Below are 14,375 nucleotides of genomic sequence, written 5' to 3'. Positions count from 1 at the left end.
TGGCTGGGAAGTCACTCTTCTGTGATTGAAGACCCTCCCGTCTCCCCTTTCCTGAGTGGGTGGGGAGATCGGACAGAAAGGGCTAGGGTTGGGGTGAGGGGTTACCAGACTCCTGATTATTCTGCAAGCCTCCCTGACCTGCCCTCCTGGCAGGTGCTGACCAACAGTGCTACTCACCTGGGGTCCCTTCCTTGGGTACAGTGTCCTCTGTGTCAGCTCTAAGGCCCTAGCCCTAGCTGCACCTCTCCTGGGTTCCCCAGGTACCTGAGTACACTGATAACAACAAAGCCCACTTCAAGGCCATTGCTGAATCACACTCCTGTCCCACGCGCTATCTCTGAGGGCAATAACCATGTTGGAAACGCAAGTGCAATAAAAAGTAGTGGAGGTTATTTCCACAGCCGGGGATCTGGAAAGACCTATGCAAGACAAGGTCAGGAACACATAACCAATAATGTATGTTTGTATGTCTTGTTGAAAGAAATAGAAAGAAGATATGGATTCCAAGTTCTTTAGTCGGGTTCTATATACAAGCCAAGGGACTGCATATGTCAATGCCTGCATACAGTAGGTGTTATATAATTTGTAGAATGAGTTTATACAGGATTGAAAAAAGCCTTCACAAGATTCCACCCTGAAGGCAATTAAAAAATGAATCATTTCTCTACAACAGCAACAAAAACAAAGCGTCTTTACTAGACAGGGAGAAATGTTTTGCTAGGGGAAGCCCGGCCTGGAGGCAGGAAGCAGCATAGAGATAAAGGCCCTTTAAAGCTACCCTAGCCCTTCCTGGACTCCAGGGTCATTGTCGCCCCATAGCTAAGATAGGACTTGAAAGGGAGGCCCAGGGAGGTCCCCTGAACACAGAGCATCCCACAGCTCGGGCTGCCGCAGGAGGTAAAGCCCCTTCCACTTGACTGACCCTCCAAGAACTGCCCAATGGTCAGAGCCCACCAATGACTGCCACATCTCTTTTGGGGATTTCCTGGGCACTAAGTGGGGTGGGTATAATCCTGTCGTGCAGGCTGTGGGGCTCTGGCAGAGAAGTTCCTGGATACTTAGACAGGTGTCTCCCAGCAGTGGGAGCTCTGGGATCCATGCATCAATTGGGTGTCAACTAAAGTGACAGGGGTCTAAGAAGGGACCCTGGAGGAAGTGAGTCTTGAAAGAGGGGGAGAGAGACAGGATGGGGGTCAGTGTAGTCAGGGGTAGGGATGGGGAGGTGCTGGGAGACAGGAAGATGAGTATTGCCCTTTCCCCCCACTCATCACCTCAAATCATGGACTTCCTTAGTCCCAGTGACAACATCCCTCTGGCCCAAGAGCATGTCTGTTCCACCTCCCTGTTCTCTCCCCAGCCTGGGCCATCGCCCTGCCCTCCAAGCCAAGCTACAGGTTTTAGGGCAGATGTCTGCACTTCTTGCGCTGGATTCTTTCCCTTCGCTGCCGTGCTCACCTTGGCCGCCTGGGCCTCCCCACCATGCACCCTGGTCCCTTGAGCAGTCTCCATACTTGTTTTTGGCCTGGAGTCAGTCCAGGCCCCTTAAACCCAACTTCTTGTGTTGCACTCCTCGTTGCAAAATCTCCCCTGCATAGCTTGCTGTTGCTTTTAGACATGTTCTCTGACAGGATGTGGGCTGAAATCAGGGCCAAGTCACCCCTGCCACAGCCCAGATAGGCCCATTTAGCAAGCAGCAAGCCTTTAGTGCCCCAGCCATGTACAGGGCCCACCTACTGCTAGCTTCCCTGATGTTCAAGTCTGGCCTGCTTTCTGGGCTTTCCTACCAGTCGCCCAGTCCCCTAGCATGGAACAATTCGTCCTCTCGGACTACTCTGTAGCATTGGATCCAACAGCTGTATCACAGTGAGCCTATGTCCTTGCTGCTAGACCTACTACGAGCAGACTCAATCTACCTCTGGCCACTGCCTTGCAGCCTTCCCAGACCTCTCCAGTGACAGCTGATGAGATGCATTTCCCCCTGGGGGGACCCTCTTAAAGACTTGGTGAGTGCAGGCTGGGGGGGGGCAGGGCTGGTATTTGGAGAACAAGCACCCTCCTCTTTACTGTAGCACAGTAGGCTCACTTCAAGGTCTCCTTCCTCTACCACAGGGAGGAGTGTCTGTTACTTAAGAGCTGTGCAACCTCGGGTCATTTACCTAACTTCTCTGTTGTTAGGAGACTTGGTAGTATGAGAATTATGGGATGAGACAATGTAACTGTCTAGGATGGTATCCCGGCATGGTGCTCCACTGATGGAAACAAGCTATTCGTACCTCGAAACACTGAGACTTCTGTTCAAAGTTTGCTTTGGAGCTCTCCCTGTAATCCCTACCTCCCCTCTCAGTCTCTCTTCTCTTGTCACTGAGGACTTTAGTCCTCCCCCTGTGGGAGGTGATGATGTTGCTTCCATCTCTGAGCTCTCAAGATTATTCCAAGCAACCCAGGCCTAACGGCAGTCAGTGGCTGGTGTCTCGGGAAGCACTTCTCTGATCAGGGCTGAGATCTATCTTACACTGCTCATTTGAGCAGACTCTGTAAGTGGCCACTGGTGGCTCTGGCTTTGGGAACTGTCACCTCCATCACTGCTGAACCCCAGTTTTCCCGAGGCTGGTGTACTCAGACAGTATCTTCTATCACTTACATGCCCCAGGTTGGTGGCTATCCTCCATCCTGCCCAGAGAGGTCACTGGGCATGGTGACCTGGAAAACACCCCTGGTCAAGCTTTCTAGTTTGTTTGACACAGGGAGACGACACAGGGGGATGCAGACCTTCTGGAAGACCCCACCAACCTGAGGGCATCAGTGTGGAAAGCTACTGTGGACACATTAGCAGAAGATTACAGCATCTCTCTCTGCTGAACAAAATGTCCCGTTTGCCTTTCCATCATTCAGCATTTAGACTCCATACATTTCGGCTGCTCTAGATTTGCTGGCTGAATCGTTGAAGTAAGGGACAAGGTCGCTGCTATCTACAATGCCTCCTTCCAGGGTTTTGGAGGTAGGGATGAAGGGATAGTGTGTGGAGGGGAGTGACCAGAGGAGAGTGGAGAGAAGAGGGGAAGAGTGGGCTGGTGTCTCAGTGCACTGGCATTTATTAAACCTGTCCACTCAGCCTCTGCATCGACTTCCCTCTGCATCTAAAGGGCACATGCCACACCCTGGGAGCTTCTTCATGATCCTTTAGGGTCAGCTCGAGCTCAGGCAGGACCCTGTCCCTTCACTCTCCACCTCAGTGGACTGTGGGATCTCATCTGGCCTAGGAGTTTCTGATAAGACCGGAGGTTTATAAGAACATCTTAAGCCACACCGAGGGCTGGTTAGGTAACTCGGCAGCAGGTAAAGGTGCTTTCCCCCATCCTCCCCACCTGAGTTTGATCCTAGGGGACACACACAGCAGAAGGAAAGAACCAGCTCCTCCAAGTTGTCTTCTCACCTCCAAACACGATGACACATACACGTGGCAGCGTGTGCCCACACTCATAACCAATCACCGTCTCTCTGTCTGTCTGTCTGTCTGTCTGTCTGTCTGTCTCTCTCTCACACACACACACTAAATAAGTGTAAAAGGACAGTAAACCATAACAAGGAGCTGGGGATGACCTCCTCTCTCTCCCCTATTTTCTCTGGTGTAAACTGGCACGCTTGAAAACTCCACGGCCCCAAAGGCCACGGGTGACAGGGCTTGCACCACCCCCAACCAAGAATGTGAAACACCAGCAAACAAAAGTCTCATCCAAATTAGGAAGCGAGCAGCTCTGTCCCGCGTGAGTGGGTCCACTGGGGCTGTGTGAGGGTTTGGCTTGCCCATGGGTCCCTTCAGACCCACAATGTTCTCAAGACTGAGCTGTTGCTGATGCCAGCCTCTAGCCCCGTACCAGCACGGCGTCAATTAGTGTCTCCTACACTTCTCAATCAGTAATGGGCTCAGGGTGCCCAGTTAACCTCAAATCCATGTCCCTCTTTTCCCAGTCTGCAGGCATAGCTCTCTCCATGGGGATGGGGATGTTGAACACTCAGTCCTACGTCTGCTCAGAGGAGACCTGGGTGAGGTCCCAGGAGAGGGTTCTGCAAGACAGACACCAAGACACAGCACGTACCACAAGGATCAGAAGCCCAGCTCATATCCACAGTAGGCTCAGGTACACCCAGGGCCCCTCAGCAGAGAGCCCATTCTATAACTGAGGGGAATAGGAAGGCTATTCCAACTCTGGCCATGGCTACAAGTGTCCATCAAAGTCCATGCTTTGACAGTGACCCATGTAGTTTACAGGCTTCCCATCTTCCCTACCGTCACCCGCATTTACCTTCTTGGGTGAGGATGATGAATTTTGTGGTCTTGAGTGTCTTTCCATTCAGTGTCCAGGTGACAGTGGCCGGAGGATCAGAGGTCACCTGGCACTGGAGTAGCAGCTTCTCGCCCTCAGCCACATGGACATCTTGTAGCTTTTCCTTGAAAACTGGGGCCGAGCCTTGGCTCTCAGGTCTTTTTTCATTGCCGGTGGCTCCGACATGCGCTTTCTTACAGTTCACATCATTCCTAACCTCCTTGAGTTCTTCTTTCCCCGCTAGTTTCGGGGTCTCAGCAGACTTGGCATTGGCCACAGACTTCTGGGTCTCAATAGGCTGTGCATTGGCTATGGGTTTCGGGGACCCTGAAGGCTGTGCGTTGGCTATGGGCTTCAGGGTCTCGGCTGGCTTGACGTTGCCCACGGGCTTCAGGGTCTCGGCTGGCTTGATGTTGCCCACGGGCTTCAGGGTCTGGGCAGGCTTGGCGTTGCCCACGGGCTTCAGGGTCTCGGCAGGCTTGGCGTTGCCCACGGACTTCAGGGTCTCGGCAGGCTTGGCGTTGCCCACGGTCTTCAGGGTCTCGGCAGGCTTGGCGTTGCCTATGGGTTTCAGGGCCCCGACTGGCTGCGCATTGCCTGCAGGCGTGGGGCTTTCCCCAGCCTTGACATTCAAGACCTCGGCAGTGTTGCCCCCGTTCTCCGCAGGCGACTTCTTCTTGCTACCTAGCACTGAGCGAAAGTCTGGGGTGGCAGCTTTTTGAGGTGGCGCCTTCTCAGGGACAGGGGTCTTAGGGGTCCCCTTCTTGGCTAGGACAGACCGGAAGTCAACCTGTTGGGGGCTATGCACCTTCCTCTCTTCCTCAGATACAGTCTTTGGCTTCACTTGCCGCTGAAGGTTGGCGCGGAAATCCATCTGCTCGGCTGGGATGTCCTTCAGGTCGTCTTCTGATACGGTCTTTGTGCTCACCTTCTTTCCCAGGAGGTCACGAAAATCCAGCTGCCCCACCTCCTGCTGGCGGATGGCCTCTTCTGTGTGCAGCCTGGTCTCCACCCGTCTCTTCAACAGCCCCCTCACGTCTTCTCCGTCTTCTTCTTCAGGCCAACCCTGCCCTCTTGCTGGCCAGCAGGGCCTCAGGGTCCCATCACGGTCAGCATCACCATGAGCACCAACTCCTCCACCACAGAGGCCCTCACAGCTGGCAGGCTCCCGCCCCCTGCAATAACCAGTGAAGGAAAAAGAGAAAGTAGCAGGGAGGAAAAGGGGCTGGGTAAGACAGAAACGTCAGGGGAGAGCAAATCCCTGAGGGCGGAGGGTAGAGAGGAGGGGGGGAAGGGGACGTGGGGGCCGGCCAGGCTGTGTTTATAGAAGGGAACATTGGTGAGAGGCACTCACTTGCCTAGTTGGTTTATTATATCGGTAATGATTTCAGTAGCCTTATAAGGGTGTGTGCAAAGAGAGAGAGAGAGAGAGAGAGAGAGAGAGAGAGAGAGAGAGAGAGAGAGAGAGAGAGAGAAAAGAAACACACATCACCCCCTCCTTTGCCTTCTTCTGGCCTCTCCCCTTCATCCCTTTCCAATCTTTCTCTTTGGCTCTGGCAGACTTAACAGGAGGACACAAACAACCCCAGGCTTCAGGGCCAGACAGAGGATGGCGGGTGAGTGTGGGAGACCTGGCTAGGCTTCTCCTGGGGGCACTCACCGTGGTGGTGGGACTCTGGAAGGACCTTTGTGCAGCATCAGTGACACTTGGCAACTGCACTCGCCAACCCGGTTCCTGATGAAGTCAAGGACAAGACAATAAGGACTACGAGGTCCCCTGGTCAAAGGACCTATTCAGCTCAGGGTGGGGAGGGGTGCAAGGCAAGTGTGAACTTGGTCATGGGCTGATGGGCCGCAGAGGAAGGAGGCCTAGGGCTTGGCTGTGGCTTCCACCCCAGACTTAGATTTAGGGGTAGGGCTCTCACCCTGTGGTCAACCGTGATTTTTACAGTTCCAGACTGAAAAGAAGGGGGTGGGGGATATCTGAGAGGGCAGCAAGATCAGCATCTACAAATGGGAATCCTCTTCAACACTATGTGTCGATCGCTCAATCTGAGACTAAAGGCTGCTGCAGGGTTGTGATGAAGCCTCTGGTCTATGCAGACAGGCCCTGCTCAGATGGCCGACCTGATTCTACACTCCCTCAAAGTAATGACAGCCACTTCCCCGACGGCTGGATCCTCCTTGAAAACAGCCACAGCTTCCCTTCATTAATCAGAACATTCTGTGTTGAGAACCTAACAAGTGTGTCTCCCAACCTGGGTGGCCCCTTCTTTTCCTCCTTCAGGTGGGGAGGGCTTTGGATTCTTTACAATCACAGAGCTGTTCAGCCTCCAGGGGTGCATGGCCGGGCTGAGGCCCCTCTTCTCAGGCAGGGGGCTGAATGGCTAGCCCGGGTAGATTCAAAGCAGTTGAGCCCCTCTGGCCTGCGAGGCTGCCCTCTGCTGGTGTTTCAAAGCCATGTCTCATAAAAGGGCAAGTCTGGGAATTAAATGGGTAAGTTCTACCACACCAAGGACGGTTTATCCAGGACCCTCCGGCCTCCTGACTGCCACAGGCTTTGTCTTGTTCTCTACAGCACGCCGGCTTGGTCTGGAAAGTGTCAGGAAGGAGGCCGTGGGGATTATGCAAGACAGTGCTGGAATTCTCAGGTTCCGCAATTCCCTAGATTGCCTTAGCAGCGCTGCTGGGTCTGAGTGACCCTTCCAGACACCATGATAGATGTGCCAGCTGCCAGCACTGGACCTCCTCCTTACAAAGCCCACTTCATTTCGTTTATGGTTCTAACTGCTTAGAGGCACCACCGCTTACATAAGGCAAATGGAGTTCATGAAGGTTAAACGATGTGCCTAAACTCAGAGGTAACTAGCAGGGACAGGGGCTGGGACCTAAATCTACTTACATCTAAGATTTGTGGCCTGTGTACAGGTCCTATATCGTTTATCAGAACCAGTTTGCTCTGGAATCTTTGTGTGCTTCTTTGTGTCTGTATGCATGTGCGCCTTAACCACGAGAGTGGACACCCTCACGTACATGAGTGTATGGGATCGTCTGGTAGGCACCTACATCTTGAATCTGGGGATAGGTGCTTATGTCTCCTGCTACCACAGGGGTACATCCACTCACTTTGTCTGGGACTTCCTCAGACACCAGCAGCCTACAGAGTGGTTCTGCTTCTCAGGGTCTGTGGATTTGCTCCTTACCCTTGGGCAGGGACCATGCGAACAAGGATAGGTCGGTTTGCTTACTTCTAGCCTCCTCTCCTCCTCTGCTCCACCTTTGTGCTATCCCAGGCTGTGACCATGTAGATCCCTCCCCGTGACCTCATTCCTCTCTCCTCACTGTCAGCTCCTCTAGTTTGTCCCTTCATCCAGGCCCGGGTTTTTTTTTTTGATGCTACCAATTCAAGGCACCTGAAGAGTGCAGGCTACACCTCTGTTTATATTGGTGCCAGGTTGTGAGCATGCTACCCGGGTTCCTGATTCTGTCAGCCTACAGGGCAGTGTTGAGTTATTATTTCTCTACTTCACAGCGATGCTGGCCTGGAACAGAGCAAGATGCCCAATGGGTGTTGCTTTGGTAGCTCTTTTCCTCCCACCACACCATCTTCGAGTTTCCTCTTGTCATAAGGAGGACAAAACACAGGCATAGAAATCAGGAGTAGATACTGACCAGATGGCCCCACTTTACTATAGCCACACTCCAGGAGGCTGTGCATCAGAGATGGACGTCTGCTGAGCTGGGGCCACGCTTACATATCCCCATGGATCTTGCCATCGCCTTGATCTGTCCCCATGGTGGGGACCATGGACAGAGATAAGCCCCGCCCAAGATCTCTAGCTCCACCCACCCTGAGGTCTCCAGATGAGGGGGAAGAACACAGAGACACCATGGCTGGGCCTGGGGGAACAATACTGAAAGCCTAAGATGAAAACCTCTACTGGGCCTTTAAGTCAAGTTCATGTGGAGCCTATAAAGTTCAGACAGACTCTTGCCTGGGCCCGTGTACCAGTGACCTAACCAGCAGGAACAGTGTCTTAGAGATGTCTTTAATATTACCCACACTCCATCACAAACGGGCTGAGACTGAGGCCCGGCCCTGATATGGCCACACAGGACACAGCAGTCACTCTGTATGCTGCAAACCTGCCAAAAAGATGCTCTCCTTTCTGGAGCCCCGCATTACAGGGTCATATTCTGGTTAGAAGCCTTGCAATGTGTCCCTCCTCAAATCACCATCACACAGGACAATTTTATATACAAAGGTAAAGAACTAATTTTCTGAAAAAAATATCTGTGCTTTCTAACATCTCAGCTGGAACTTGGCGGTGAAGTGTTGCTAGCTCTCCTCTTGGTCAGAGCTGGCGAAGGGAACGAGAGGTCAAAACTCCCCCATGCCCATCACTCCATGTTGGCAGGAACAGATTGGACCCCTGGGCTGTCTCCCAGCCCCACGCCCCCAGCTTTCCTTCTTGAAAGACCCTCTTCCGTGGGCTAGGTCCGATTCTGTCAGGACAAAGCAAGTGAGAGGGAACAAGGTCCCTGGCAGGCCTGGCATGCACTCCTCAGGAGAACTTTCCACTGACTTGCTCCATTTTTTGCTGGGGACAGAGCCAAGGCCAAGGCAATGGCCTCCCGGAGGAATAAGGAATCTAGGCTTTGGGAGGAAAGAGGGATGCACGAAGAGGCCAGCATGAATTCCCAGGTCCCCTAATTCCCAGTGCATGGAAAGACACTCCTAATGACAGGCTGTAAGAATGGAAGAACATCTGACTGAAGTCAAGAGACAAGGGCTCGAACTTAGGCTCAGCTCGTGGCCATGAGCAACTCGGTGACCTGAGACCTCGGTGTCCCTCATTATTAGATGGGAAGGCTAGATAAGTCCTGCATTCCCTGTCAGCTGGGAATCGTCTACATTTTATGACTGTCCCCAGCTGGTCCCAGACAGCCTGCCGCTTGCCCTTCCAGTGTAACCCCCTCTATGGCCTGGCAAACTTCCTATAGATCTTTGCTTTGTGCTCCCTACCCCCTTTCTTTCTTGGCTCATTTAACAGCCAAGTCCTCCTTCACTGGCCAACCCCCAGCCTTTCTTTTTGCTTCAAAATCTCACAAAAAGTCGGGAGATGGAAACAAGAGAAGCCAGAGTCCAAGGTTACATAGACTGAGTTTGAGGCCCCCTGTGCAACATGAGATTATCTCAAAACCAAACCAGACAAACAAAATCGCAAAAAAAAAAAAATACCTATCTATTATAGGCTATCTAGTTGATTAATACAAGTGTAGTCTCAAAGTATCATTCCTTCATTAGGAAGTATTGTCACATTAAGTCACTCTCTGCCCTGGTACTGGCCTAGTGAGCAAGGGCGTAGGCTTCTCTTCATGGAGGCAGATTTGTCCTTCCTGATAACGACTTCAAGCTGAAGGCAAAGTCAGTGGACATCGTGTAGACACAGGGCTGATGGGAACGGCATGACACGTATTTGTAAGAGGGTCCTCTGTAACTCAGATCAGCGGAGCTCTGCCTGTAGAGGCATAACTTCTAAACAGACTCAAAGATCTCTAAGAGGTAATAGCTCTCTTTCTTTTCTTTCTTTCTTTCTTCTTTTCTTTGATTTTATTTGTTTTATGTACGTGAGTACACTGTCACTGTCTTCAGACACACCAGAAGAGGACATCAGATCCCATTACAGATGGTTGTGAGCCACCATGTGGTTGCTGGGAATTGAACTCAGGACCTCTGGAAGAGCAGTCAGTGCTCTTAACTGCTGAGCCATCTCTCCAGCCCTGCTTTATTTTTTTTAAAGGGTATTTTTAAAAATGCACTTAAGCATTTGGGGGTGGTTTGTTAAGCAGCAGCAGATAGCTGATGTGAATAAAAAGCACACGCTCAGAACTCTGCACGTGCAGTATTCCATCACAGCAAAAGCCATAGCACGGAGCTTACAGAGCTGCTCCCGAATGATAGGCTCAGTGTGGGGAACTGATAAAGTTCAGAAGGAAGTGACCGGGTCCTCAGGCACACATTAAGGCCATGTCTAACCATCCTCAGGAGGTGCCACAACCTTACACACACAGGTCAGGTCTTAGGCCTCAGAGAAGGCCTTCTGCCCATCAACTAGGCCTCACTCAGGATATTAAGAGATGGAATATTTCAATAGGGAAAATTAATCTCCCTGTGGTTGCTTTATTTTCACTTTTTACTACTTGTGATGGCTAATATTATCAACTTGACAATTTCTAGACTCATGTAAGAGACTCTTGTCCTACTGTAAGGGATTGTCTGTATAAGGTTAATTGATTGGGATGACCTGGGCAGCTCTGTCCCATGGGCTGGGGGCCTGGGCAGCTCCATCCCATGGCTGGGAGCCTGGGCAGCTCTGTCCCATGGGCTGGGGGCCTGGGCAGCTCTGTCCCATGGCTGGGGGCCTAGGCTCAATACAAAGAAGAGAGACAGCTGAGCAGTGCTGCTCTCCCTCTGCTGCTCTCCCTCTGCTGCTCTCCCTCTGCTGCTCTCCCTCTGCTGCTCTCCCTCTGCTGCTCTCCCTCTGCTGCTCTCCCTTGCTGATGCTCTCCCTCTGATGCTCTCCCTCTGATGCTCTCCCTCTGCTGCTCTCCCTCTGCTGCTCTCCTTCTGCTGCTCTCCCTCTGATGCTCTCCCTCTGCTGCTCTCCCTCTGCTGCTCTCCTTCTGATGCTCTCCCTCTGCTGCTCTCCCTCTGATGCTCTCCCTCTGCTTCCTGACTGCAGATGCTTAGACCTCCTGCTGCTGTGACCTCCCCTCTGTTTATGGACTGTACCCTGAACAGAGACAAAATGACCCCAGACTCTGATTTTCAGAGTCTTTTATCCTGGCCTCGAACTCATAGAAATCCACCCGCCAAGTGCTAGGATTAAAAGTGTGCACCACGGTCTGCCCTGTAGCAATTAAAGAATATTTTAAAACTTATTTTTGAATAGTATTTTTTTTCAGTTCTGGGGATCAAACTCAGGGCCATATACAGCTAGTCAAGCCTGCAACACCCTGCACTACTTTTAATTATGCGTATGGGCTTACATCTGTGTGTGGGTATATGAAGTAAGTGCCGGTGTCTACAGAGGCCAGAAGAGGACATCAGGTCCCCTGGAACAAGAGCTGCTGTCCACTATGGGTGCTGGAAACAGAACTTGGGTCCTGGGCAGGAATGGTATGTACTCTTAACCACTGAGCCATGGCTCCAGCCCAGCCCATGCCCCATGGCCATAATATATAACAATAATAATTAATAATAATAATAAGTGAAATTCATTGGTACATGTTTTACCAAAGGACGGACTCTTGATTCTTTACTTCTTGAATAAAGGTTTTACTGGGAGGCTCATTTCTGACCGAACTCCATATAGAACGATGGCGAGCGATTCCAAAAATGGGTAGTAAAAGGCACTGAGGGGTTCAAACTATCTCTAAGATGCATCCAATTCTTAACTGCTGGCCTGGAACTATGTGCCCCTGAGGTCCACATATGGAAATTTAATATCTATTGTGAGGTATCAAGAAGGTGGGGACTTAACCCTACCATATTTAGAAGTGGGTCCTGGGGGGGCATCTAACACTAGATAATTGAGCAGTTGGAATCCCAAATACTAGCGGGTGTAAAGACAAGACAGAGAAAGCTCACATGTGTGTTCTCTGTCTCTCGCCACATGATGCCCCTGTGCCACCCTGGGGCTCTGCCAGCAGGAAGGCCATCACCAAATAAAGCTGCCAGCCTCGGGGCTACAGAGATACAAACTCACTAAACCTCCTTCAGCTGCCGTTTGCCCTGGCTTCCCACTCCCAGCTCAAGAGTGAGGAGTCCGGGGAAGGGGGAGGGGGTGAGATCGGCTGGCAGGATACGCAGACTCACTTGAGCAGGATCTCATACTGGCCGGCATGCCAGGGTTGCACGTTCTTTAGAACCAGGGTGAACACGTCCTCATTCTGGAGCAGCTCAAAGTGGCCATGGTCCTTGGAGAGGGCTTTGCCATCTCGGAGCCAGTGCACAGTGGGAAAGGGGTCTCCAGCTATGGCGCAGGAGATGAGGACACTCTGGCCCAGGGAGGCTGTCACCGAACGAGGCTTGCTGATGAACCAGGGCTGGGTGCCATCATGGGGCTCTGGAAGTAGGCAATGGGTTAAAGAGAGAGAGAGAGGCCCTTTCAGCATGGAGCTGGGCATCCCCTCTATTCTTTGCGATGGCAAGTGTTGGAAGACAGTGTGCCACCGGAGAACGAGTGGTCTAGAAGGTGCTTGGAAATGGGTATGTGGACACGGTACGTGTTTCTTGCACATCTGCCTTGGTTATATTACCAGAGGAGAGTACTAATATGAATTTGTATGAGCCCAAGTACAATACCGAGTTCTAGGCTGATACTCAGGACCCGCATTGGATGTGACCGTTACTTCCTGCACGTGCTTAGTCACCTTTCCTCTTGGAAAGGAGGTTTCTGTAGGAAGCTCAGAAACCGCGGTTCATATCCCAAACCATCAATGCCAGATTAAGTCTGCTACGGACTCCCCGCAGCACTCCATCTAGCTTAGAAGCAGCCCAACGAGCGGAAGCCCAGCTCTGCGAGCGCTTCGGATGGACAGTGATCTGCCTCTGAGGTTGCAATGGGACTGAGCAGTCTGTTGTGTTTCCCTCATCTCTAAATGGCTTTGGCAGAAGTTGCACCCCCACCCCCTCAAAGCATCTCAGCTTCACCTTGCACGGTGAGTATGGCCTGGGTGCGGACCTCCCCAGCGCTGTTCCAGGCCTCACAGGTGTATGTGCCCGTGTCCTCCGGGAACACTTCCTGGATACACAGGCTGTGCCAGCCACCTTTCTGCTCGAAGTGGAAGTCCTCTGACTCCTGGATCTCGTTCCCGTTGTGAAGCCATACGACTTCTGGAGGTGGGTTCCCTGAACACAAGAGTAGCAACAGGAGGTTGTCAGAGAGGGACATCGCTAGCCAGGAAGCAACCGTGCACCTAATATGCTAATACTTGGCTAACAAAGTCTCTGCTTCGGTTTCCTCACACGTCCTGCCTTAGAGGGCTGTATGGAGGAATAATTGAGTCAATCTAATCTTTGCTAGCTGCCCTCAGAACGGCATACAGCACACAGAGAAACGTACCCCTGAAGCTGTTCCCTGCCCTGCCCTGCCTCACAGAGAGACTCCACCTGCAGGAAATGCTGACACCCCGGCAGCTCCCTGTCACTGGAAAGAGCTCAGTAAGCACTGGGCTGCCACACAAATGTGGTCCCAGGACCTCAGCTTGCAGAGGACTTCTAAGCTTGGTTCTCAGTGTGTGGCAGAGTCAGCCTATGCTTCTGGAATGTGTTAGAAGTACAGATCAACGGCCACGTGAGGGCTTCTTTAGATCTGAAAGCCGACCACGAGGCTCTGTGTCCAGAGGGATGAGGCCTCTGGGAAGACACACCAGGCCATTTGTCAGATGGGTCAGACTCCACATGCCTGGAGGCCATGTGCAGAGTGCCTCTTATCTCTTCCAGTTGGACGTCTCTGTGAAGCTCTGCCTTCATCCTCTGAAGGACAAATCCTTGGGTCCTCATATTAATTATGTCTAGAGGGAAGAGGACACCCTGGGGCTCTCTGCTAGGAACCAAGAACCAGAGATACACGCAAAGGTGCTCTTGTCTACTCTGTCCTGAGTGTGGAGCTGGGACTTTGTGAGCTTCTCATGCTATGCCCAGCAAGGGCCAGGCGAGCTTGGTCTAGGTGCTAGCCATATTTCTTTTTCTGTTCTAGAAGGATCTTTGATCATCTCCTTTTTACCTTAAGGTCTCACTAGAGCAACTCAGACAGCTTCTGAGACTTGAGAGGTCCTCACAAAAAAAAATAATAAATAAATAAATAAATAAATAAATAAATAAATAAATAAATAAATATCATTCTGCATCATTTAACATTCCAGAAAATCTTTACGGTCTTTTAAGTATAGGCGTACATTGTCTGCAAATTGAATAATTTGACTTCCTCATTTCCCACCCGCAACTTTTCTCTTTCTTTCTCTTGTCTTATCGCTATGGCT

The 14,375-nt window shown here is 51.5% G+C and overlaps 1 protein-coding gene across 1 annotated transcript in view; it reads right to left on the bottom strand.

The window, feature by feature from the left end:
• Nucleotides 1-14,375, bottom strand: part of Mylk (myosin light chain kinase) — a 180,579-nt gene that overhangs the window by 81,133 nt on the left and 85,071 nt on the right. Inside the window, 5 exon segments of the mRNA XM_032900154.1 lie at nt 4,305-4,749; nt 4,819-5,500; nt 5,986-6,060; nt 12,208-12,457; nt 13,045-13,242. Coding sequence (XP_032756045.1) covers nt 4,305-4,749; nt 4,819-5,500; nt 5,986-6,060; nt 12,208-12,457; nt 13,045-13,242 — 1,650 coding nt within the window.

This window comes from Rattus rattus, chromosome 4 (genome assembly GCF_011064425.1).
Source record: "Rattus rattus isolate New Zealand chromosome 4, Rrattus_CSIRO_v1, whole genome shotgun sequence".
Lineage (NCBI taxonomy): Eukaryota > Metazoa > Chordata > Mammalia > Rodentia > Muridae > Rattus > Rattus rattus.
Note: the sequence above shows the minus strand (reverse complement) of the source record. Positions and strands in the feature narration are given on the sequence as shown.